Genomic DNA, 27,865 nt, shown 5'->3' on the forward strand with positions numbered 1-27,865 from the left:
TTCAGTAGGTCTGAGAATCGGCCAACATCTATTTTTCATAGTTACCATACTCCTCCGAAACGGCTTTACCGATTTTTACCAAATTTTATATGCGTATTCAGTAGGTCTGAGAATCGGCTACTATCTATTTTTCATACCCCTATTAAGTTTTTTTTTAACTGCGCGCGGACGGAGTCGCGGGCGACAGCTACTTTAGTATAATGTAAAAGGAAATAAAATATAAAAGGTTTTCGAAAAATAGTAATTTAATTGAATGAACCCTGCATTATAATGAAAATTAACAACTGGTTGTATGTTCAAATGTTTATTTTACAGTTTCAAGTCAACTTACAATAACTAAAGCACAGAAAATTAAAAATTAAATGATATCAGATAAAAAAAAGTGTTTTAAAACAACATTAAAATTTTATCTTGATGTTTATTTCGATAAGTAAATAAAGTTGCCTAAGTTTTATTCTAGTTGGCCACTAGTATGATTATTTGGCCTATTTTTGATCAAATATTTTCACATGATTTTATATCTTTCGTCATATTTTAGTGATGGTAATATGAAAAAATCTAGATTTTTGAGGTTGCTGATGAATTGTATACGAAAATATCTTGAACTTTTTACATGACACAAAATTTAATTTTACCCTTAGGTTGATCACAGCCAGACATTTTAACTCTCATTTAATTACCTCTCACAGATATTAAGTAAATTATGTACCATATAAAATGTTCTATTTATAGTTGATTTTGGTTAACTAATACCTCATCAGCTCAATATAAGTCCCCACTGAGGGTATCGGAGCCTACCCTAAGTAGTTAAACCATGCTAAGTGCGGATAAGTTAACTTCACACATTTGAATTTCTTCACAGATATAGGTAGTTTTCTTTCACCGTTAGAACTAAATGAACATTAAACAAATATATTAATGTTTTCCGTAACTTTAGTGATAGGAATATTTGATCAAACATTGGTCAATAAGTGTCCATCTTAATTATTACTTAGATTATTGACTTACAAAATTATTTTATCAATTAATTAATATGAAGCATCTGCAAATAGCAAATGTTTGCCATATTTTTTATTTGTAGATACTTCATATTGGCACAATATAAATGCACACAGCATTCATAAACAAACATCCGTATCAATCATAAAAACCCTCATCGAGGAATACTAGGATAATGAATGAAAACTTATTTAACATTTTTTAATTCAACCTCAAATGTGAGGGTTGAATTTGGTGGGATTACTGGCAGAGAACCGTTGGCACCATACCTGTAGACAAAATATATACATATGACAATTTTTCTTTTTATATTACAAGGTGGCAAACGAGTTAGCGGTCACATGAATTCGCCGAAATAGCGAAGAGACCTCTGCCCATAGACATTCGCAATTGCAAATGCGTTGCCTACCCTCAATCGACGAAGGAGACGCACAAAAAGGAATATTTAACCTTCCTATGCATCTCCTCCTCCATCAAATCCACTTCCCCTTCCCATCCTTTCCTTATAAGAAAATGGGGGAAGGGAAAGAGGACTAAAATTAGGCCTTCAGCATAGCAATATTTATAGTTTGCTTTATTTCTTTGTATATCTAAAATATTATGGGGATTGGAAAGATAAAGCCTAAATAATTTTATACAAGATATAAATTAAAAAAATCATGCTATTTGAAAAATAACAGAAAAAAAAGGATATAAAATGACAATTTCCTCAGCAGTTCAATACTCGTAAATATGTAACTTACGCCATCGCTGGTGGGCAAATGATCTTCCTCTTGCCTCCGACCTTCATCCCAGCTACACCCACGTCCCAGCCTTTGATCACCTCCTTGGCTCCCAGACGGAACTTGAAGCCTGGTCCCTTCAGGCAGTTATCGAACATCTTGTTGTTTTGCTTCAACCGACCCTCGTAGTACACCTACACTCAAATATATGATTGAAAATGGCGGAATTATGCAAACATTTATAAATTCAAACATATTTGCTACAATTATTTAACATTTTCACTTGTTTCTGTCTAAAGTTACATAAAATTAGTGACATATATGAAATTACACATTTATCATCATCATCAGCAGCACACTATACGTCCCCACTGAGGAGCTCGGAGCCTACCCCAAGTGAGGGGATGAGGCCATAGTCAACCATGCTTGCCCAGTGCGGGATGACTTCAAAAATATCTTTGAATTTCTTCTCAGATATGTGCAGCATCACAATGTTTTCCTTCATCGTAAGAATGTCTGATAAATGTACATATGTAAATCGAAAAACACATTGTTACATGACGGGATTCGAACCCAGGACCTAAATATTTATGTGTGGAAATGTATTTAATTGTAAAGATCTAAACTCTTACCGTAACAACTTTGCCAGGCTTGGCGACAGGTCCTGTGCCAACTTTAAGATCTTCAATGGCCACTCCACCGCTCAAAGTTTTCTTTTCTTTCTTATCCCCAGCTTTATCCTCTTCCTTTTTTGGTTCGGCCTTTTTCTTCTCAGCTTTTTGTGGTGCTTCTGGCTTTTCCTTTTAATATATAAATATTTATTATAATTATAAAAATAAACTACTTTAAAGAATGGATACTTAAATATTTGCAAATTTCCAAGTTTTTTTTTGTAGAAAATTAATATTTTTTCAAGTTTTCAAGTTTACTCTATAAACCTAAATAACTCAATGTCTAATTAAATTAACTTAGCCGATATCTCATATTTAAAAATAAAAATATTGGATGCTGTCATAGATTATTATTTAATATTTAATAGGATTTTTTAATAAAAAAAACACCAACACCTTGTAAAATTTTAAACATTCACCTTAGGTTTCTCGACACCATTCACTTGCGGCGTCTTGCCTTGTTGCATCTTCTTCCTCAGCCGTTTCCTCTGACTTTTGGTCAACTTAGACATATCCACTTTAGCTTCGTCCTTGCTTGTATCGAGAGTGGTGTCCGCCTCAGAACTCTCGCCTTTATCATTCTCCTCTTCATCATCGTCGTCTTCCTCCTCCTCTTCTTCTTCTTCCTCTTCATCAGAATCTTCCTCACTGATAAACAAAAGCATTTAATTTATTTGTTAACGAAGTTTTGTTGATTAATGGCTTAAGACAAAGATATAAGCAATATCCTTAAACTATTATTTTACGAAATCAATACTTATGCTTGGTTTACCCTTTCCAGTCCAGTGATCTAAATCAGCGCTGGACTGAAATAATGTAAACAAGACACACATAACAAGAATTTAAATACATTTTTTTATAAATACAATTACATTGAAGCTTGTCTTTCACACAAGCAATTTCATTATCAAAAAAACCAAATAAGCTACTTATTAATTAGTTTTTTTTAATGCCGCTCGGATGGAGTCGCTAGTAAATATATATACCTGTCATCAGCTTCCGCAGATGTATTCACTTTGAATGATTCATCATTATCATCTGTATCTATTTCTCCATCCAGGAATTTCTGCAGATCATCCTCCTCCTCGTCATCGGAGTCTGAGCTTTCCTCAGCCGCTTTTTTTCCTTTCTTCTCTTTCTGTGAAATATAAAAGAGATTTATATACTTTCAATGGGTCTGAGTTGCATAATAATGAATAACTTGTAAACTCATACAAAGTAAATTTATAAAATCTTTGGTTTTCCAAACCACAATCAATAGGAAACATGAACTATAACAATACATGCACATATGCTTAAAGATATTGTCACTGTTAAACTGTCATTTCAAAATATTTAAAAAAATATACCAAATACAGCACAACTTACTTTAGCCTTCTTATTGCTGGAAGATTCTGTGCTGCTATCTAGTTGCTTCCTCTTATTCTTAGAAGACACAGGTGCTGGTGCTTCCTCCTCTTCCTCTGACTCCGCTTCCTCCTCTTCATCAGACTGCTCCTCCTCATACTCAGGGTCCAAGTATCCAGTCAGGTGGACATTACATTTACCTAAAAAATTTATTAATATCACATTTTTGATTCTCTATAGTTCAATCCTTGATAACATAAACTTTATTTAACAGAACACATGTAATTTTATGGTAAAATAAAATAGTTACTTATTTTATGATATATTTAATAGACTTTTGTCACTTGAGTTTGAAAACTCTGTAAGGGCCGTATGAAAATTCCTTATATTTCCCTATAAGACCTTAATACAAAAAAAAAAAATTATACAATGATTACTTACCATTAGTTAAAAATGCAACAGAGTCTCCCATCTTGAAATACAGGTCTAATGGTACTTGTATGCACTTGTTTTTCTGTAGTGTGCATACGAGGAAGTTTTTGCCATCAACCACCACCATAACTTGGCATGGGTCATTATCACCGGTCGAAATATCCATCGCCGCTTGCGAAATGTGGAACGGCTTTTCCACCACTTGGGTGTACCGTTTGTTCGGTTCCATAATAAGTCCTGAAAAAGAAGTTGGTACTGTAGGTGACAATTTCATCACAAATTTCAATTCATTGAGTAATAAAATGTGTCCAAGATGGATTTTAAATATTCGTAAGTTTCTATTGTAATTAAACATACTTCGGTTTGCGAATCATGATTATAGTTATTTTGAAATTTCTGTTTAAAAAGTAAGAACGCGTGCATGCTACCCGGGAGACTAGATGACACATTATATACACTTTAGAGGTATATTTCTCCATGAATATAGAAAAACACTACCAAAAATAGATGTATAGAACTATTATGATTACTTCCATGATCTTTTAAAGGTCCACCAAAATGTAAAAATGCAGAAAACATGAAATATACCACCGTAACACGTGGTGACAAAATGCGGCCGGCTAATTGCGAAACTTACCCCAAAACATTCTGATAGTTATTTATAAAGACTTAGTCAATATTTAGTAAACTTATAGTAATATTTAATATCAGGCGGATCACAATTAACTATAAAAATTCACACTGAGTAAGCCGCTCACACGGATCTCAGACAAGGCGGTAAAATTAACGAATGAGAGAAATTGGAAATGTTGAAGAGACGCGGTGTCGATGGTCTATTTTATCGATTCTTCGATTGTCTAAAAAAAAAAAACTTAATATCGATGCTCTCAAATACTTTGCAAAAGAAAATATCTTTGTAAGAAAATGGAAACGTGTTTCAAAAATAAACATGAGAAATTTTTATTTGATAAAAGTGTTTGTTCGTTTTTATAATTAAACGTTACGCGATTAACTGGCGCTTTTTTTAACGCCTCGTTAAATCTTGGAGTTGGCCGACCTCAAGCTGAGAACGCTCAAAATTACTTTAGATCCATTAGTCCATCGCTCAAAATAAAGCACTGTGCTAAGGGCCTAAAAAACGGCAAGATATACGACGATATACGCACTTTTGTTTTGTATATAGTTGGAAATAAACAGTAGGGCAAGTAAACTTTTCAATCTTTATTTTGGCATCGTGTAAATAGAAATATGTATTTCTAACAAAAAAAAAAACACTTTGTGATATGGATTTCAATCGCGATGTTTCATTCGTTTTTTCGAAATAATGAAATCTGTACTTAATTGACTTTTATAATCTGTATAAAGCTAAAGAAATTCTATTGTCTTTGGTTTAGTCTGACACTAGTCTATGTCCGTTGAGTTTTTGCTCTTTTCTGTTTACTGTCAAGTGAAGATTGCTGTGTTTTCACCATGGTAAATTTTAGAAATTGATAAATCCTGAAATACTATTTCAATCACAGATTCTTTTAGTTTTAATTTACGCCAGTTTATTACATAGTTGTGGAAGAAATAGTGAAATACAAGTATTTGTAACTTACAGGGTCGTGTCAGGACTAAGACCGTCAAGAAGGCAGCGAAAATTATTATTGAAAAATACTACACAAGATTAACTCTTGATTTTGACACAAACAAGAGGATATGCGAAGAAATTGCTATTATTCCAACTAAGCCTCTTCGTAATAAAATTGCCGGGTAAGTTCTTTGACGATTATTTAGACTGTCTAACCTACCAAAATTTAATAGTATTTATCTTATATACAAACTCTGAATTTTGAAATTATTAGACATACACTCCTATATTTATAATGTGAAAATATTTTTATTGCCAAAATTTATTACTAAACTAGGGATTACGAAAAATCATCACAATTGAACTACAAAATTAATATATTTATTTACATTGATTAATTTATGTTAAAAGAGTTTGGCGTGTATTTATTAGTCAGTTAAAATTTAAGTGGCACAAAGAGAAAAACAATAAAATATGAATTTTATCTGTGAACTATAAATATGCAATCTACTAAAATATATTTCAAGTAAAATTTAAGCATATACTTCAAGCGTAGTATATTTCAAGCGGATTGGTAATACACAAATTTGCAAAGAGCTTGGTCTTCTTCAAAGCAGCCATGTGTAAATCAGTTCTGAACTAGTTGAAAGTTCAGCTCAAATATACTTGATCCTTTGAGCTGTTGTTTGACAGCTTAATTGACAACTCACAGCTCATGGTGACCTACTATTGTTATGTGAGTCAACAGGCTGCAAGTTGCCTAGTGACTAGCAATTTGCAACATAAAATGCAAATGCAAACTCTATGCAGGTGTAAATTGAGCTGAGGTGTGAGCTGGTTCACTGATCTGCTTCACACATGTGTGCTGATCTGCAAGTCATAAATTTTTGTTGAGTTATGCATGCATTGAGTTATCCCAATCATACTTCTCCTTTTTTAAACTTTCATGGTATTTAATAACATAATGCCTGGTTTAAGTTATTCCAGGAGAGTATGGTTTGCTTGATATGAACTTTATGGGCTCACTGGTGCCAGTTAGTGTTTATGACAGTTTTATGCCAATTCTAATTTTAAGTACTGGTGTCCTACTGTAAACTAGGCATTCATAAAAAAGAGGATGCTTACCACAATTGGTCAAGTAAAATATCTGGAGCCTTTAGTTCATAAGAATCCAGTTTCTTATGAACTAAAGTTAATTTGTAAAGTGTGTATTATAAAGAGAAAATTGAATGTGGAATCACAAATTTATACATTTATTTTTGTTATTATTGTTGCAGATTTGCTACTCACTTGATGAGACGTCTGAGGCACTCACAAGTACGTGGTATTTCTATCAAACTGCAAGAAGAGGAGCGTGAGAGACGTGATAACTATGTTCCAGAAGTTTCTGCACTTGAACATGACATCATTGAGGTTGACCCAGACACCAAGGACATGTTGAAGATGCTGGACTTTAACAACATTAATGGTCTTCAGTTGACCCAGCCTGCTACTCAAGGAGGCTATGGTGGCAGACGTAATTAAGGAGAATAAAATATAATATTAAAATTCTTTGTGTTTATTTCCTTACAACCTGGTTCTACAATTTATACTAAATTTAGGTAAAACATGGTAGAACGGTTGACTACTGTTAAAATTTCTGTCTATGTATGCTATTACCTGTTTCTACCCTACGTTTTGGAATTGACTTGAATAGTACAGTAACATGTTTACTTTTCATCACCTGGTTACTGGCCTGACGTATTTAGAAAAAGTATTACTCAATACTTTAATGTATTATTATTATGGCTTAATTTTTAAAGTGTTTAGTAAGTAACGGATGCAATAGTGTATTTTTTTTTTTCAAAATTGTAATGAAAAGGTAAATGTCAAAAGCATTAATGCTATGACTATTAATTGTTAAACATTTAAATAATAGTCATAGTATATATAACGTATATTTTGGGAAAGTAAGGTATTTGAATTAATTTCGATATTTCAAGAAACGAAGCGAAGTGTCATCTATATAATACTAGCTGTCGCCCGCGACTCCACCCGCGCGCAGTTAAAAAAAACTAAATGAGGGCGGGTTATGAAAAATAGATGTTGGCCGATTCTCAGACCTACTGAATATGCTCACAAAATTTCATGAGAATCGGTCAAGCCGTTTCGGAGGAGTTCGAACCCCGTGACACGAGAATTTTATATATTAGATTAAGACGAAATTGGTGTAAAATAAAAATATAATTTTGCAAACAAATCCTTCTGATATAAAAGAGAACTGAACGTGTGTGACATTGAGTATAATGTATAAATTTAATTTTGGTGCGTGTATCCGAACGTGTTAATTGTAATGTTTGTGGGTGTTGCCTGCTCGTCGCGTACCAACATATAAAATGTGGCGTGATAATATGTATGTCGATCTCGTTCGTTTCCGAAGCCTAAGTGGCTGCGCAAAGCGGAGTTTGTAGTTTTTCTATATTTCTATGAATTAAAAATCGGCTTTTATTTAGATTTTATAAGATTTATTTTATTATGAATAATGGAATGTACGCATTTATTAGATAACGTCAAAGTGGATAAGAATTCCATCTTTCAGGACGGCACTATCACAAAGAACTTCAAATGTTCAGGTAAAATGCTTAATTGATTTTTAAAATAGACTGTATTAAATACGCTTAAATTCCGTTAGTTATTGTACTATGTTAAGCTATGTGCAATATGGGAGGTTAGATTAAAAAATCAATACAGTGAACTTAAAATAATCAGCTGTTCGGAGTGGGGGAGGGGAGGCGGCATGGGTGACCGCGAATGACGTGCCAAGCTATCGCCTTGCGCATTAAATAAAATGAATGCCAATTACTTCTAGATGATCAAATATCAGACTCACGACACAATATATTCTTTCTCGAAAATAACATCTCAATTTTTTTTTTAAATATACCTATACTTTTAAATTATACTCGAAATAAACTTATTATGCGCGAAAAACGGCTTCTAAATGACTCACTAGGCAAAACATTTACTCGATCGCTGCTAGCATAAATTTATTTTGCGTCGTTAACCTAATCTATGATATCAGCGGAGTATGTAAAATTTGCAATCGGTTTATATACAATTCTTATCATAAGATGTATTCGATAGATATTTGCTAATGCACAGCTATACATATTCATAATATTGCGTTGTATATACAGTTGAACCTGGAAAAGCGAGAAACTCGAGTAATAGAAAAAACTCGCGGTCCCTTGAACTCTAGTTTATACAGGTTCAACTGTATCTATAGATGCGAATAAAAAATCAAATATAACAAGTTATGCTATAGACATAAAACAACTTTAACAAACACCATCATTTTTATACCTATGCCCTACAAATCTATTTTTAGATTCCTGGATAAAGTAACAGATGTCTCACATTTAAAATCTAAAATTTACAATTCACTTCAGTTATTTGTTATGTGATTGAAACTTCATAAGCCAATTGGGTCAACCTGTACAATTTAACATTTCAGAATGTACAACACCGGAGCAAAATTGGCTGTGTCTGCAGTGTGGGGTTGTCAATTGTGGTCGCTACATAAAAGGCCATGCACAATCCCATGCAGAGACTGCCGATCACCACTTATGCATGAGCTGCGATGCATATTCAGTATACTGGTAAAACATTTTAATATAATATTTATAAAAAATTGTGCCTCTTACTACCTTTATACTAGGATCTTTTGTCAAATTAAAATTTGAGTGTATCTTTAAAATGTAATTAAAAAAATGAGACTTTAAAAGACTTTATTCGTATTGTTTCAGCTATAAATGTGACGATTATGTAAGCAATGATATGGACAATGAAATCATATCGGAATTAAGGCAAAGTTTGATGCATTCCGGTAGACATGATAGAGATGATAATGGTGAGCCAAGTAAAGAACAAAACGAAGACAGAGACGAATTGAACAGTCGTTTATTCGACAGTATTATAAATGATACAACATTGTCAATAGATAGCAGAGAGAATAGGATATCGGATGTTACACCCTCTAGCAGTGGAAGTGAAATAGTTAGTGAAAGTACTGGGGTTACTAGCACTCCACATGAAAGCATACGGGATATTTATGATAAACCAATAAAGCCTACGAAGGTAAATGTTTTGTTCTGTTACATTCGAATATTCTAGTTAAAACTGAGTTTCTATTGACGAAACATCTGTAAAAATATATATTGTTATTCTTTTTGGAAAAACTAATTATTTGGCGTAATTTAAAATATGTAAACCGCGCTAATAGCCTATTGGTTAAGAGTACGGATTTCTAGTCAAGTGGTTGAGTCTTCTAATCCCACTATTCGACTATTATAGTAAACCATTCCTTGCACAAGCCTAGAGCTTATTTGGAATGTGACAAGAAATATTAGTAAATTAAATTTTTTATAATTATCTGATAATATTTATTTAAAATAAACTGTTTTGAAAATTGTTTATTCATGTGATAATTTTGCAATTTTACAGAATACGGAAGAACCCGTACGAAGTTTAAGGTTACGATCTCGTAAACGATCTCATTCGGAAGATAGCAGTTCCATAGAAACAAATCAGCACAAAGCTAAAGAGAAAAAGTTGTCACCCTGTAATGGAAAGACACAGCGAGAAAAGAAAATACTCGGCTTAAAAAATCTAGGGAACACATGTTTTATGAATGCTGTGTTACAAAGTTTGAACAATATACAAGAGTTTAGCTGCTATTTCAGTCAACTACCATCTTTAGAGATGAAAACTAACGGCAGGAAAGTGTACCATTCCAGAAGTTATACACGGCAAGAGATGCATGATGTGATCATGGCTGAAGAATTGAGGAAAGTAAGTAGTTTTTTTTTATTTAAATTTTTAATATGTGATTATTAAGCTTGCTCATACATTTAAACTCCAATAAAAAACTGAGATGCAGAAAATTATTTGATAAATAAATGTGAATATAGGTGAATCTAGATAATTAAGAGTCCAAGGTTTCACTCTAACCCTAGACTGTCTGTAGACCTGACAATGACTGGCATATAGGGGCTTCTCATTTACCCAGGTTTGACTGTATTAAGGTTTTACTTTTACTTTTTTAATTAATTTAAAAATTACTGAACATCTACTTTTTTCAGTTTTATTTCTATAATATGTTTTATCTTTAACTTTTTATAAACTTGCAACATTTTATATCACCATATCAAATAGTGTTATGGCCATTTTTTATACCTTTTAAGTATCTTTCAAGTGTGATATATTCTGTGATATATTCCAGGTGTTGATAAACTTGAACACGGGTGGATGTGGTTCAAAAGGTGCGATATCTCCGGAATGCCTGTTCCTCGTCATCTGGAAGGTGGTGCCCAGGTTCCGGGGCTACCAGCAGCAAGATGCACACGAGTTCCTGAGATATATGCTGGATAGGTAGTATTTTGTAATTTTATCTACGGCAATGCTTAAAGATTAATGATTTAACTTGAATTTAAAGTTAACCTGCAATATATTTTTCACATACAGATCTAGTTGATTGTTTTTTCTGAATGCTTTTATTGATATTCGATTCCTTATGCAATAATAGTATAATATATATGAATAACTAGCTATCGCCCGCGACTGCTTCCGCACAAAATAAAAAAAACTTGATAAGTAGCTAATGTTTTCTTCCAGACTATATTCTACATGCCAAATTTTATCAATATCTGTTGAGCCGTTCCGGAGATATTTTCCAATAAACATTTATCCATCCATCCATCCAAAACTGTCGCATTTTTATAGTAAGATAATGTTTACATTGCAGACTGCACACGGAGCTGCAGCAGCTGGTGCCGGAGCGTGCGGAGCGCTCTCCAGCTGCCTCCATTGTCACCGCAGTCTTCGGAGGCACACTGCAGAGTGAAGTCAGTATACTTATATTCAAACTTTATGTCTTTTCGCACATTTTACATCAGTACATTAAACTTACTAATATTATAAATTAATTTTTACCCGCGACTCCGTCCGCGCGGAATAAAAAATAGAAAACGGGGTAAAAATTATCCTATGTCCGTTTTCTGGTTCTAAGCTACCTGCCCACCAATTTTCAGTCAAATTGATTCAGCCGTTCTTGAGTTATAAATAGTGTAACTAACACGACTTTCTTTTATATATATAGATAGATAAGAATAAGATGTGTATGTTTGGATGTTTGAAGGTATCTTTAGAACGGCTTAGTCTGTGGTGTTATTTGTTTTATAAGTAATCAATAAATAAATATATTACATAATTATTATATTATACTTTATTAATTTAACATCCAGGTACGTTGCCTCGCCTGCGGTACTGAGAGCAAGAAGTTTGATCCGTTCCTGGATTTATCTCTGGAGCTGCCTGACGCGGGCCGCCATGATGCCCCCGTCTCATTGACTGAATGCTTGGCGAGTTTTGTACAGGTGATGTCTTTTTCTTTCCTATTTATCAGATTTTTTGTTATTTAAACTAGATTGTAATGTTTTAACGCTACTATCTACATACATTTTTAATAGGGAAGTATTTTTTATTTCAATTCATAGTACATTTTGTATCAATTTGTCCTTGAATGTTTGAATGGATGGATGGATGTTTGAATGTATGTATAGAACGGCTCAATGAATCTCGAATTATATTTGGCACAGATGTAGAACATAGTCTAGAAAAACACATAGGCTACTTATTATGTTTTTTTTTAATTCCGCGCGGACAAGGTCGCGGGCAACAGCTAGTAAGGACATATTTACTAAATACTCTTTTAAAAATTTATCTTATGAAAGAAAATAATCCACGATATATTATAACAGATTCAAATATAGTACTGTTTGATGAGAGATATTTTAACCGCTGAGCTATGGTTGTTACCTGCAGGTGGAGGAGCTGGCGGACACTGAGAGGTACTACTGCAGCAGCTGCAAGTGCAAGCAGAAGTCCACCAAGCAGTTCTGGATCCGCCGTCTGCCCAATGTCCTCTGTCTACATCTCAAGAGGTTCCGATGGCATAATTATTTCAGGTAACATTGTCTTTGTTACACACTAGGTATCGCCCGCGACTTCTCTCGCATCGAATTAAGAAGCTAAATTACTAGCCTATGTGTTCTTTCAGATTATGTTCTACATGTATGCCAAATTTCATCGAGATCCGTTGAGCTGTTCCGGAGATACCTTCAAATAAACATCCATCTAAACATTCGTATTTATAATATTAGTAAGATGAAGCAAAAACTTAGTACGTTAATTATCAAGAGACATTAATTTTGACTTTATTACTCTGTGTCCTTAAAGAATTAATGGTTGTTTATGGAAAATAATATCTACGTTTCTTAGTAATATTGTTTTTATTGAAACTATGTTGGTTCTAATGAAAGTTTTTGATGTTCAGGACAAAAGTGGACACGAGCATATCGTTCCCGCTGCGCGCCCTCGACATGTCGCGCTTCGTGCCCGGCGCTCCGCCCCGCGACCATCTCTACGACCTCGCCGCAGTCATCGTGCACCACGGCTCAGGGTCAGTGCATGCACACCACCTACACCACCTACACACCCCCTACACACCCCCTACACACCCCCTACACACCCCCTACACACCCCCTACACACCCCCTACACACCCCCTACACACCCCCTACACACCCCCTACACACCCCCTACACACCAACTCTACAAACACCCTAGCATCATGGATCCCCAACACCATAAAACCCCTACACCATAGACCCCCAACACCATAAAACCACAATTTCATTACTTTAATTAATTTCAATGCCCCCCATTTTTGGGCCCCTTATCGCCCCCTCTTAGGTTTCAAACGCCCAAAAGTGGGCGTTATCGCCCACTTTGGGAAACACTGCGCTAAACGGATCTCGATGAAAGTTGGCACAGATGTAGAACATAGTCTGTAAGAACATATACGCTACTAATTTTTTTTTTTAAATTCCACGCGAACAAAGTCGAGGGCGACAGCTAGTGATTTAATAGTTCTCAAATAGAATAATATGATATTTATATTTGTATATGTTTATATCCAGTGCGGGATCAGGACATTACACAGCATTCGCAATCAATGAGGAGCAATGGTTTCATTTCAACGATCAGACTGTACGTGCGAGTGACGCCAGCGCGGTCTCTTCATGCAAACCGTACATATTGTTCTACATACGACGTGAACTTGCACTTCCACCTCTACCTTCCTGACGTCACACACAGGTATAAACATAGACCTTTTTTTATCTCATCTGTGTATATCTACCTATTGATTGTGAATTTCAGCTATTTATAATTCGTCTAAGAAAAGTTGGATTGAAAATTGACTTAATCTTTTTTGAAATTAACGTTTTTGGTTTACATTCTAACTTCATATGATTTAAAAGAATGCAAGCATCAAAATTGTTATGTCATTTATATAAACCCAGTGAGATTATAAACTGACGAAATTGACAATCACTAGGTAAATGCTTCAAGGAAGATGTCGTACTCATGTTGAAAGTTTTATTTTTAACTATGAGTGTAAAACTGTGTATTTCTGTAGACATATATCAAATTTTGACTTCAACCCATCATTGATTACTTACAAAGAATTTTCTGCATGTATTTGTATTTAAAGTCATTTCTTAAGTAAATACCAACCCATATACGATTGACTTATAAGTCAAATAGGGTAAATTTGACTACGTTCGATAAAAACCTATTTTGATGGATAAAATGATTTACTACAGATGAACAGTCACAAATAATTTTAACAGTTTTCCTATTTTAAAAACATTTTTAGTAAATAAAATACAATGAAACCGAATAAAGTCCTGTTTTAGTAAATTTTAAACCATAATAGCGTAACCAAGAATATAATAAACCTAGTGAAATCGTGGCAAAATGTGGAACTAATTTCTTTGCAGTCTTAACAAAGTGAAGCACCAACCAGTCTAGGATGTTTACATTCTTGGTTAGACTATACTTTTATTTAACCTTTTAACAGTAGGTGACTCAGGAAATACCAGTACAAAAATAAGTTATTTCTGTTTTTTTTTTCATCTTCAAAGTGAATGATGGCATTTGGGGTTCGTCAGTGAGAACCCACTGTATGTATTGTCACTTCAAACATAGTCATTATGAAGCAAACAATTAGTTTTTACATATCAGTTAATAATCTCAATATTTGAGTTATTTTTTTGTTGGTATGAAATAATACTAAATACACTTTCTGTCAAAATAAATGGTTAATGAAATTAAATTGGTTTTTTACATTTTTTTTGATACTTTGAAGCGTGCAGCTATTATTTTTATGCAATGAATTTTTAAATTATAATTTCAAGTGTCATCTGTCATCTAAGTTGGAACATTGCCGTCTCTGTCTGTTCAAACGGAATAAGGATAGAAATATTGTACTACAGTTGTCTGATAGTGGAGACTTATCATTTTTGTCAACGGATAGATTTTCTACACTAGTATTTTTTTACAATGTAAGATTTTTATGTAGAAAATATAACAGTTTTTTTTTACAACTGCATTCCTAATTTTGAGCTGGCCTCAATTTTGTATTTGTCATTTAATCATTTTTCTCTAAGTATTTAAATGTATCACAAACATAAAATTTTCGAGATTCATTTTTAATATGTATTTAAGGACTCCAGCTGCATATTTCATTAAAATTATATAGGAATATATATGAAACTAGCTTCAAAATATTAAATGTATATAAGTAAAATTGAATTTAATCATTCGTAGTGCGAAATCTGACACAAATATAGTATGCTATAGTGATACAAGGATATCTGAACCGGTGAGAGGAGCTACTGTCGTAGATAGTTCTGTTAAAAAAAAAAACTTGAGGGGTGTCAAGGGACACCCGGATGGAACGAAGTTCCTTTCGATTAATTAGTGAAGGAACCAATGTTTATTCTATGAATAAAAAACTTAAGTCTTCACAAGAAGTACATTTTGTTTCTATGAATTTTCGTTATATATTGTCACGTCGTTGCCATGGTGAAGTAGCGCTCATTCGTCGTTAACATACTTACTATAGCAAAAAGTGTCGTGACAACTTTTCGTAAGAATTTTTTCCGTCTAGCCCCCTTTCACAACGCGCGATAAGGAACTTCGTTCCAATATATAGAACCTATATGAGCATAGAAAATTACATTAAAAAATATGAGACAGTTACAATATGAAGGATCTTGTGTCAATGGGACATTGTAAGGGGGGCGTTAGTGGGCTGTCAAAATTTAACTTATGGCCACCGGGTCGGATAACTTTGTTGTTTTATATATTAATACTCATTTAAATAGTCGATTAATTATTGCATTTCTACGTAAAAATTAAAATTACATCGTAAATATATAATCTCTAATTCAATAATGTTAGCAACTAAATGGCTACAAATAGACGCATTTAAAGTTGCCAGATAGAAAATAAAATCTATTCAATTTAAAACGTAAGGAAAATAAAATAAGTAATAGATGTTAACACTGACGGTCTTATAGTAATTTACTTCTACATACAGTTATATGCTAAATTAATTCGTCTATTTATATATGTATATGTTTAAAATTATGTATTGAAGGAATGTTTCATGTAACATATATGTTGCTGCATATTCATATTCCATTAAAACATATTTTACCTATACAGTATGTTGGCAAACTTTGTGATAGTATGAACATGTGTATATAGGATGTTTGAATTTGTGTCGTGATTTTTTTCTCTCTTTACAAAGTACCTTAATTAATAACAGGTTTTTTTTATGTAAGTACTCCATTAATTGGAAATTTGTGATTGAATTTAATAAATTCACCAATATAAAAGGTTTTGTTTTATTTACTTATTTACATATTTTACAGCATTGAAAATATTTTATGATGTATTTGAACCATGATTTTCTCTCATCGTTTATATCAGATGGAAGTGAGAGATGGAGAGATGGCATGCTCTCAGTTATTGGTAAGTATTCCGCCCATTCAACTGGTTTTAACAATGTCATATTTTTATTTAACAGTCTATCACCTGCGCATCTTATAAAATTTACAGGTTTCTCGATTTCCTCAATGTTTTTCTCATCTATATGAAGACCTTTGTCTTCGTATTCATTTTTACCACCAATCCATTCATCTTCGTTAAGTTTTTCAATGGTGTCAGTAATATTGTTCGGAGATATTGTTTTTAATAAAATTTGCGGTTTTTTTAATTGGCTGATTTTGCTGTGATCTCCTTTTTCATCTATCGTATTGTCATCCAATTGGTCGTTACTTTTAACTGATGTTATTTCGTTGTCTTCAACATCGTTTCTTTTAGGAATAACGTATGTTAAGTCTCTATCTATATTGAGGGGTACATTGTTTTCTGTGTGTTTATTTGACTCAATATTATTATTTTCACACTCATTTTCTATGACATGTTCTGTTAGATTAGTTTTAATTTTTCTTCTACGTTCTCTTGGCGATAAAGCCATCCAATTTATAATGTTTTGTGAAGGAACAGCGGTACGTAAAACTGGACCTGTTTGTTCTAAGGATTGAGAAGTTATTTCCAATTTAGAAACCAATGTTTCTGTCTTATCTATATTATGTGGTGGTAAAGGTTCTGTTACTTCTGTTACCGGTGGCAGTGTTGCCGCTACGTAAAAATTTAATCTCGGTATAAAAGATGGTATCGGTGTTGCTATTCTTTCTTTATAATCAATATTATTTTCAAAAGACGAGGAAGAAGTACTGTCTTCAGTAGATACGTTTTCTGATTCTTCGTTTAGTAAATTTCTATTTTTAAATGAATAAATCCATATAGTCCGTTTGCTGTCAATATTTCTGTTATAATTCCTTTCATTAGAAAAGATACGTTTTTTGTAATCACCTTCAAGTACTACGTCTCCACATTCTATAATTTTCATACATTCTTCATTATCTGATGTAGTTGGATCAGAATCAGCCAGGTCGTTATTAATTATTGTGAAACAGTTTAATGGATTATTTGGTATCCTTTTTGCAGTTACTTCATTATATAAATCACTACTTGGGTTACTATTTTCTGCTTCAACTGAATCATTTTCTTCATATGTTAAATAATCAATAGTTTTGTTAACAATTTCAGGAGATACTCTGTTCATCATTCGTCGTTTTGCTCTCGCTTTTGTGTTAACTTTGTACTTAGATTCGTTTTGTTTTGCTAATCGTTCCTTATCAACGTAACACCAGGCATGTTTCTGATCGTAATTTGCATATTCATCAGAATCTGTTGTATTTGAATCGTCTAATTCGATAATTTTTAAACTAGATTGCTGTTCAAAGGTGCTTTGAAATGGTATCATTGAGCTTGAAAAATCTGAAACAATCTTTAATTATTAATTCTTTGTTCTTTTTTTAATATTATAAGATGGCAAAAGAGCAAGCGGTAATCTGAATTCGCCGAAATGGCGAAGCGATGGCTGCCCATAGACATCTGCAATTGCAAATGTGTTGCCTACCTTTATTCGACGGAGGACGGGGACGCACAGAAAGATAATATTTCCCCTTATGCGTCTCCTCCTCCGTCAAATCCACTTCCTTTCCTTATAAGATAAGTGTTTGGAAATCTTTTAACATGTGGGTGAGTTTATTTAAGACCTGAAAAATCTAAATGTGACCTCTAGGTTGGCTTTCAAAAGGAGCAATGACGACTGTTTGTCCCACCGCTGAAAATTTCAAATAAAACATGTCCCAGGTTTTCTTTAAGAAACACAGGGAAAGATTTTTTATTTCTATGTAAAATTTAAGCATTTTTACATAGAAATAAAAAATCTTGCAGCTACTTACAGTTGTCGACGTAAATGTTGCGATCGATTTTTGGCACGTACGTTTTCTTCATATTTTTATATATTTTTTTAAATAATAATCCTCTTACACAATGTATAAAAACATTACTCAAATGTCAATAACTGTCAAAAGTCATGTCATTTTGAAATCGCTTTTCTGTTCAACAAAGAGGTCACAAGTAATTATTAAAGTAAAAAAAAAAAAACTAGGCAATCAATCTTGTCTTGTGCAACAGAAAATATTGATAAGAGTTAATCAAACATATGTAATAATTAATAAAACCAACATTGTCAAATAAAATCATCAGCATGGCTTCCTAAAGTTCATTCTATAAAGTAACAGATAGTGGTATAATAAAAAGGGAACAATTTTGCTAAAAGCCCCGCACTACGTAGGCGCTGCCTGTTGGCGACAACAAAGTGTAAATGGATTGATTGCGCCAATTCTCAGTCACAAAGGGAAGTTAAATTGTATTAAAAGCGCGGCGCAGGCCATTTGTCGGAGCACTTACTCCATTAGAGGCGTCCAAATAATGTTACCTAGCGTTTAATAAATATATTGCAGACAACACCGTTCTGTCACAGTTTTTCACGCTTTGTTTTAATGGACAATACGTATAATACAAGACATAAGACGATGGGTAAAAAAAAATATCTGGACAAAGAATGTTTCTAAAACGAAAAAACATATTACATTCCATAGGAGAAAGTTATCAAACATATGATTAGCGATATTTTTCCTTATTTACGTTGAGAAAATCAATTCTCACTTTTAATAAGTTTGTTTTTAGGTTATATCAGCGACATCTTTTATTGTCCTTGAAAGAAAATTTCTGAACATTTCTCCATTACTTTTTTTATAAAAATAATTCAGTACACTAAATGATAACAAAGTTTTCACATATTAAAAGCGGCGTGTGATATCAGAGGTGATATTAATTAGATGAGAGTGCGCGAGTGTCGCTTCGTTAATTTGCAAATTAGCAGGCGACGAGCGACAGAGGGCGCTGTTCGCTCCATTTGCGACGTCACCTCTCTACTTCACGTAATTTGTAGCCAATGATTTGATTACGTCGCATTTACACCTAAGCGTTCATGTAATGTTATAGCGTTAGAATTTTCTAAATCATTTGGTAGCATTAATTTTATTGTAGAGATTAAATGGCTGTTTCCACTAGCCGTGAGCAGTTGTGATTTCGAATAACAGTCGTGTACGCGCCAGTGGAAATGAAAACACATAACGATGTAGCTAAAACTAACAATAAATTTAAAAAAATCGGTTTATCTAAGTTTTTAATCATGTAAGATACAATCAACAATTTTCTGTTACCTAAACTCAAACGTAACGATAAAACAAAAATATTTTTACTATTAACAACAGATGGATCAAATAAGAAAGTATTTTTGTCTATCAAAATATTTTTAATTGGTTTTAGAGTTGGAAAATACTATAGTGAGTATATTATTAGGTGGGTAGATGTGTATTTGCTTAATGGAAGTGTTGGATAAAAGCGTCCGCTATCGTCGGATCTTGGGGATAATTAGAGGGAGCGCAGAACAGGCCGAGCCTTCTTTCTTAACATGCCATTTAAAGTTATACTGCCTTCTCACTTACTTCACTTATTATGTAAGTGTGAGGAATCTCATATGTTGATATACTGCACTCAGAGACGTCAATACGTTAGTAGAGGAGGTCTTTAGTGTAGATTTTTTTACTCTACCAACACTAAAGGGCTAACTTGCGGCAGGACATAATTCTAAATGTTGTAAAAATAACTTAATATATGTTGCAATGTTTAAGTTAAAAATAACGTCAAAACAAATTGTTTTATGAAGTAATAATTTTTTTCTTCTCTGGCATCCTCAAAATATCCTACCAAAGTTTAAAATCATTCCAGTAGTCGTTTTTTTTAATAACGTCTGCAAGTACTTGATAAATATAATCTAAAACCAAATTTTCTATCAAGTATTTTACAAGAATAATATTGGAATAAAAATGTTTATTTATGACTTAAAAATATACTTTGTTCTTCCTATTAAGTTCCCCTTAGTGGATATCTAATAGCTTTGCTTTTAGTGAAATTGCTTTATAAATATTAAGTAAGAAAGCGAAAATAAAAAAACTTTAATAATACAGTATCGCGGCACTAATTGCAAATTATTATGCACAAAGTCCTACTCACATGTTACCTGCTTTTAATGACTGCAGTACAATGCATAGGAACTTAAATATTGTTTTTTTAATATTTTTAATTTCACGTGAATATAAATAATCATTGTGTTAATTGAATTTTGTAAACTAGAAAGAAAGAAAATACTAAATCTTTCACTACCCACAATTATTTGACAGTATTAAATTATATTTAAGTTGTGTTCTGTTTACCTAAAATGCTAAATGTAAACTTTCTGGATATGTTTTTTTAAATATTAAAACATTATTTGTCTTTGTTGATATTTTCCGAATGAATAACGAAGTGCTTACGTGAAAAGAACTTTATACAAACTTCCTTGTGCAACTGTTGTGATCTGTATCGTTCGTGTAGTTCGGAGTGTTGTAAACAATCAAACATTAAAAACAAACGCCGCCGTCAGGAATTCGCAACCTTTTTATAAAAAGTTTTATAGAAAATAACAACCATTTGGTTTTTAAACAAAACCGTGAATAGTGAGAGAGAACCTACCTCAACTAAAGAAGCCAATTTATATGTAAGTAACTCAATTTTGAAATTGTTGTAGTCTATTCCGGCCTAGAAATATAAGTCACATCAGGTCTTGTAAAAAACGACTGAAGCTACTCATTTACTTTTATAACTATCAATTTTATACATCACGAACCGTGAGTTGGACAAATAAAAAAATCTATATAAAACATTATTATCCTCAGATTTTAAGAAGATTTGGAGAAAAGTTGAGACAAGCCAATATGGATTGGTTTGAATCTTATACTGTAAACTCACATTAACGAAAACCGACGTGTAGAAATGTTTACAACAACGGAGTTATAGCGCGTAAATGGACGGCATGATTTGACACTTTCGAACACCAAATGGTAACATTGCCTCTTTCTATTATCTAGTCATTTAATAGATTCCTTATTTCCTTTATGCGGTAATTATTGTCACGTTTTGACACAAAATTATTTGATTAACACTTTTTAGATAAATGGCAAGAGAAACTTTCCAATTGGGGTCTTTTATATGTAGAAAAAGCAGATTTTTGTGTTATCATGGATTGAAATTACGGTGTAATTTATAAATGTATTACTATTGTGTTTCATAAACTAAAAGTCGATTGAAAATTTTAATAAAGTGTAACTAAAAGTGAGTATTGATAATAATCCTAATAAGCTTATAAATCTATTACTAGGTATCATTCATATGTGTTTCAAATTGTGATTTTGTACTACGACAAAATTAGGTTAAAAACTTTGAATAAAAAACTTAAAAGCATCATAATTGCGATCACCATTAGCAAAGTCGGAACTCATTGGGCTGATGTTTGATCGTGAGAAATTTTTTGTTTTTTTTTTTTCGTATAAGAAAACATGTCAATCTAGGTGTTAATTTAAAATTTTGTACTATAATTAAATCTTAAGAGAATCTGTTGCGGTCTTTTTTCTATTGGTCGGATGTCAATTATTTCATCAACATTTTTCGGCGCCGCGTTTGAGGCTCAGATCCTATCGATATTTACACTTCGACGTTAAAGAATAACACTTTTATTTTTTTATCTGTGAACCTTGAGAGTCATGTTTTGTATGTAACATGTTTATAAGTTTTTAAACTAGTAGTACGTACGTGTACAATTGTTTAAATCATGTTGTTATCCTTTATTCAAGCATTTATATTTTACATTGACTAGTGAATGTCAGTTATCGTGGAGCAAAACTAAAATTACATAGATTTATTTTACATCTATTCGTTTTTTGATAGAAATGACTTGGTTTCGTCTCGTAAAACAACATCTTGTATTAGGCCATGCAAATATAATAACCATATGAAACATTGTTTTTCATGCATTGGTTTGTTCTAACTACTGCTATTTCTACACGATTTAACGAAGAAAAACCATATACAGATGAATGATTTAATTCGTTTATGTTTTGTTATAATAAAATGCCGCGTAGGTGCAAGCTGGTTCACAACGTCGCATTGTCATTAGATACGGCCGACGTTAAATTACAATGCGGCTAATGCATCGCAAGCACTCACTCTAACTGACGGAAACAAAAAAAATATTAGTAATCATGCTTGTTGGAATTAAAAACATGCCATAAGGAATTATATTTTCCAATTTGTACGTTGTATTTTTGTGAGATTTTACTTCTTACTAATATTATAAATGCGAATGTTTAGATGGATGTTTGTTAGAAGGTATCTCTAGAACGGCTGAACGGACCTCGATGAAATTTGGCATAGTCATTATGCTTTTTTAATTCCGCGCGAACAGAGTCGCAGCTAGTAGCAAATAAAACAAAAACCAGACCATTGGTAGAGCTAACCATAGTTGCTATGAGTTTGGGAAAGTAGGAGTATCTGAATTAGAACAAAGAAGTATTTAGACTTAGAAAGTAAGTATTATTTAGACAGTATTCGATTAAAGTCGAAGAATCTTTTTTTACGCAGCACATTCATGCCTAGTGACAAAGAATAAATACTTGAAGAAAAGGAAAACCTTTTGATGAGTTTTTCTCATCTCCTTAAATTAAGGACTTCATCTTAATTAACAGTAACCATTAAACGACAGAAAAAGATGCTCCGAAAAAAACTACTTGTGCAAATGTACACAAATGGGCAATAATTTTACAAGTTTATTATGAAGAGCGTTTTTAAATCTAAAGGTCTTATATAAACTAAAGTAAATAATGTTTTATTACATAAGCGGTTAAAATGGCAACAGATAGAACAATACTTTATATACAATGAGGCAGAAGGCAGTCAACATTTGAAGCCGGTCTATTGTTGTGAAAACAAAACCGTGCAACTAATTGAAACGCTAGGTTACGTCAGGCGCGTACAGAAGAGAGGCACTATTCGACTCCGACTCTATAAATATAAAACAATCGTTTGGACAGTTCAAAAGCGGCGCTGTAACGCAACTCGTTAGCTTGTGGTCCAAGTCATGAGAATATACTGTTAAACTTTAATTAAAATGATAAATTAATCATTAACTATCAAATTTATAATTATGTAGAGTCGGTAAAGTACTTATTTCTTTTCTAATCCTATTATCAAAAATCAATACACGTCTTTTTTGTACATCATACGTACAGACAGAAGAAAACATTGTGAAACAATATGCACTTCAATGAAATAGTGCAAGTACCTAATAAAGCTCTCGCTAATCAAGAAGAGAAGATAGTTTTACTAAAACTGGTACAAACCACAAGATATGTTTCTTAAACATACATCGATAGATCGGACGCAAATCAAACCACAATCCAAGACTTGATTTTTACCTATAGTCAACAAGAGTCTAGTTCGTGTTTGCTGAAAATTATCACTACTGACTAAAGTTGGAGATTAGGAGAGCAGATAAATAAGTAGGTATATCTGATGTTTATGTCTTTGTTTCTTTCTCTTATGATTTATACGCAACGAGTGGCGCACGCCTAGTCATCGCGCGGCGCCTTTCAATCCGCGTCTCAAACATTTGTGCCCTCCCCATTCTCGCAACTCCCCCTCCGCACTCCCCCACAACGGCGCGACCACAAAGCGACTCTACGTTTGCCGCCTCGTTATGTAAAATCGACCAAACAATACTACTACGTCTATATCGTTTTCTGTAAAGAATTCAATCGAATCGAATTAACAATGCCTTTCGAAAACAAGATTGACAACCAATTTAATAAGAGCCCTTTACGAGTGTTTGTTGGAACTCATCGCGCCCTTTGATAATGTTATAATACCTTTTATATTTCACTTAACAAGATATGTAAAGAATGATATGGACATTTTGTTCCAACAAAAATTATTAATAAATTATGTATCATGATATCAAATATAAACAGCACTATGTCTTCCTTACTAACTAAGCCGTAATGCAACATTTGCCTTTTAGGCTAGTCCTTAAAGAGCTTTCAAACAAAAGCAATTGAAATTCGTACGATTTTTAAAAATTGTGAGAAGAGAATCATTCTTCCCTTAAAGCAGTGCACACTTAGACAAATCTATTTTAATTTCTATTAACATGAAGTTGTTAATAACACTTCGTTTCTGAAACCAAAATCTCTATATAAAATATATCGTCATCCCTGTCCTTATCATTGACAAAATAGAAATAATAATATTATATATAATCTATGAATAACTCAAGACATCCGTAAAGTTTACACGCTGACGGTTCATCATTTGCCAAATTTGCGAATACGAAATGCAAAGGCGTTTCATACAAAGTGGCTTTGTTCCCCTATATGCGAGACTGTTGGTAAATACATCACCAGAGGGCGTGCGGGAGATAAACGAATGAACAACCTCCCTTTACACCTGCCTAGAATTGTGCAAGCGGGAAATTCTCGAATGATTTCAAAAACATTTTTGTTTCTTTCTTTGCAATGTCTATGGGCTTGATTCGTTTACTATGATTGGTTTTACTTACTTATTTAGTAAAGAAAATAGAGAGAAACAAGAGGAATGTATTTAATTACTAGTGCTTAAATCTTATTTTATAAAAAAAAGTTACAGGATTTAGTTCTAACGTTTCATCTCTACAGCATTACGAATGGTTTTTTGGATACGGTATTAATAATGGTATCAAAGTGGCTAACGAGTGTATTTTAAGGAATAAATAAAATTGCAATCTAAAGTATATACGACGCCTGTTTACCACTCGTAGCAAAAATAAATTTCGCCAACAAATATTCCAGTAACGTCAAAAATAACACACAATTTCTCAGCGCTACGCAAACGGCTACGCCTAAAATGCAAAACAAATCCTTTAATATATTCACCCCTTATAAAACTACAAGTCGAAAAATTTAATTCGCTACCCACTCAGGTTTGATATGTCGTACAGCAAACAGTCACCATAAGAGATGCGACTTACCATGTATGTTGCTATGATTAGTTTTCGACAAAATTGCATTATGTACGTCAAATGAATTTCAACGGGTAGGAAATTATCGTCCTCGACTGTGTATACTGAATCGGCATACAATATAACAAACATTACCTAAACATCCAGCCCGGGGCACAGTCGCCATTAGCATATCGCCTCGCTAACTTAACACGACAGACGTCACTGCGTGCTACGTGTTGGGAAATTGCCCTTGTTGGACTGAAGCCTTGTTAATTTTCCTACAGTGTAACTACTCTATACAATCTACGTACTAAGATGTATTACTGCTGTTTAATATTGTAAATTAAAAGTAAAGATCAGTTAGTTTATGATACTTTATATTGTCCTTACAGCGCTTAAATTTGAAACTACTAAGGTGGATTCAAATTACACACTACTAAACTTTACAGTCGTCAGAAACGATACAAAAATCAGATTATAAACTAAAAATGTATGGAGCATAATTGTTTCCAAGTTTTTTTTAATACAATCAGTCTTGTATACACCTGTGGTGGTCTCTACGTATCGTAACTAAGGCATATTGTAATACGTAGAAAACTATCTCATGGTCTGAAGAGGTCAAATCCGGCTGGCCTCGGTCTTTAAGCTAAGAGAATGTAAAGCAAACAGCGTGTGCGAGGGCAAACAGACAGACAAACAAACTAACATACGATGACTTGGAAACGAGATGAACCTTGCACTTGAATCAGTTCTAAGGTGACCATTTAAATGCCACTCAAAAAATATTTAAAAGCAGAGCCTAACTATAGACAAATTCCAGATAAGTTTTGTTTTCCATCCAAGCCGGAAGTTCTACGAAGTTCCCCCCCACACACACACACACAGAGTAGTAATTTTAGCGTTTTAAATTTTTGGAACGAAGTTCCTTATCGCGCGTTGTGAAAGGGGGCTAGACGGAAAAAATCTTACGAAAAGTTGTCACGACACTTTTTGCTATAGTAAGTATGTTAACGACGAATGAGCGCTACTTCACCATGGCAACGACGTGACAATATATAACGAAAATTCATAGAAATAAAATGTACTTCTTGTGAAGACTTAAGTTTTTTATTCATAGAATAAACATTGGTTCCTTCACTAATTAATCGAAAGGAACTTCGTTCCATCCGGGTGTCCCTTGACACCTCTCAAGTTTTTTTTTTATAAAGATCGTTGTCTATATTTTTCAGTTGTAAATGTCAATGCGGTTTTATTATTGTACTAAAAATTGAAGATTAATGTGCAAATTATAGGAAAAACTAGATTATAAAAATCAATATGTAGTTTTCTGTTTAAGAAAGTCTCGCAGTTAAGTTTTTAATATGGTAAGCCTACTTACTTTGCGGTCAAGTGGTTGAAATGCATCTGAGTTCGAACACTCTTATGGTCAAAACGTAACATAATCATTTAATAAAGCGATACCAAGGTGAACAAATGCGTTAATTTGTTTACTTTAAGTTTATATTATTCTGAAATCACATATTATTTTCACAATGAAGTTTTTATTATTTTCCACCGCTGAAATATCTTGTCTCAAAATGTTACTTGCTAGTCACATTATTTGTTAGTATGCAGATTTGCTTTGTCGCTTTTGTCCATATTTAAAACGTTGTTCTTGTTTTCTTGAATAAAATTCGAGCACTTTATTTGCAACTCATAGTCATAAAAAAATCATAATAAGGCATATTATTTTTATTTTTAGTGATACTTTCTATTTAATACGTAAAAAATTCTATTTATCCACTTTATTGAAGCTATTGTTGATATAAATTTTCATAGAAATGATCTTAAATAAGTACTAGGCTATCATAATGCGGGTAGAGGCGGCTGTTTGCGTTGTATAAGACTTGTAACCCGAGAGGGCTTCTGCCGTGTTGTCATTGCTCTTCCACGCTCTTCGCGAAGGAAGCACGACCTATCGAGCGAATAGGACATATTTGGACAGGATGTTAATAAGAGCACTGCAGTGTATTTTTAGTGTTGTGTCATTTATTTTAAAAGCTAGTGGCAACTCTAATTCAACTTGTATTATAAATACACATAAGAAGAGGCGATACATTTGTAAAAATTAGTAGGAAATACAGTTAGATCGCAGACGAACATCGCTTTATCGACAACATAAACAATGTATGGGCAAAGGGTTTATTATCATTAGCTCACTATACGTCCCCACTGAGGGGTTCGAACCCTACACTAAGTTAAGGATGACTATGTCATAGTCAAACCACGCTGGCCCAGTGAGGGTTGACTTCATACCTATCTTTGAATTTTTCTCACATATGTGCAATTTGTACCACGATGTT

General features: G+C 33.2%; 3 protein-coding genes across 3 annotated transcripts; 2 read left to right on the forward strand and 1 right to left on the reverse strand.

Annotated features, from left to right (window-relative positions):
- Positions 1-415: 415 nt before the first annotated feature.
- Positions 416-4,844, reverse strand: LOC106709184 (46 kDa FK506-binding nuclear protein). The gene is made up of 8 exons (XM_014500896.2): positions 4,809-4,844; positions 4,181-4,408; positions 3,761-3,939; positions 3,379-3,530; positions 2,812-3,040; positions 2,354-2,521; positions 1,743-1,915; positions 416-1,268 (listed from the first exon to the last, which is right to left on the reverse strand). The coding sequence occupies exons 1-8, from the start codon at positions 4,816-4,818 to the stop codon at positions 1,187-1,189; spliced, it is 1,221 nt and encodes a 406-aa protein (XP_014356382.2). The 5' UTR covers positions 4,819-4,844; the 3' UTR covers positions 416-1,186.
- Positions 4,845-5,558: 714 nt separating this feature from the next.
- Positions 5,559-7,291, forward strand: LOC106709233 (40S ribosomal protein S17). The gene is made up of 3 exons (XM_014500989.2): positions 5,559-5,644; positions 5,772-5,923; positions 7,019-7,291. Exons 1-3 carry the CDS (start codon positions 5,642-5,644, stop codon positions 7,263-7,265), a joined length of 402 nt encoding a protein of 133 aa, XP_014356475.1. The 5' UTR covers positions 5,559-5,641; the 3' UTR covers positions 7,266-7,291.
- An 837-nt stretch (positions 7,292-8,128) lies between these two features.
- On the forward strand, positions 8,129-14,353 carry LOC106709232 (ubiquitin carboxyl-terminal hydrolase 3). Its single transcript, XM_014500988.2, has 10 exons — positions 8,129-8,353; positions 9,235-9,379; positions 9,527-9,857; positions 10,224-10,571; positions 11,002-11,150; positions 11,524-11,623; positions 12,023-12,154; positions 12,603-12,745; positions 13,114-13,239; positions 13,759-14,353. The coding sequence occupies exons 1-10, from the start codon at positions 8,263-8,265 to the stop codon at positions 13,922-13,924; spliced, it is 1,731 nt and encodes a 576-aa protein (XP_014356474.2). The 5' UTR covers positions 8,129-8,262; the 3' UTR covers positions 13,925-14,353.
- Positions 14,354-27,865: the final 13,512 nt, after the last annotated feature.

The sequence above is a fragment of the Papilio machaon genome, chromosome 20, assembly GCF_912999745.1.
Source record: "Papilio machaon chromosome 20, ilPapMach1.1, whole genome shotgun sequence".
In the NCBI taxonomy this organism is placed as follows: Eukaryota; Metazoa; Arthropoda; class Insecta; order Lepidoptera; family Papilionidae; genus Papilio; species Papilio machaon.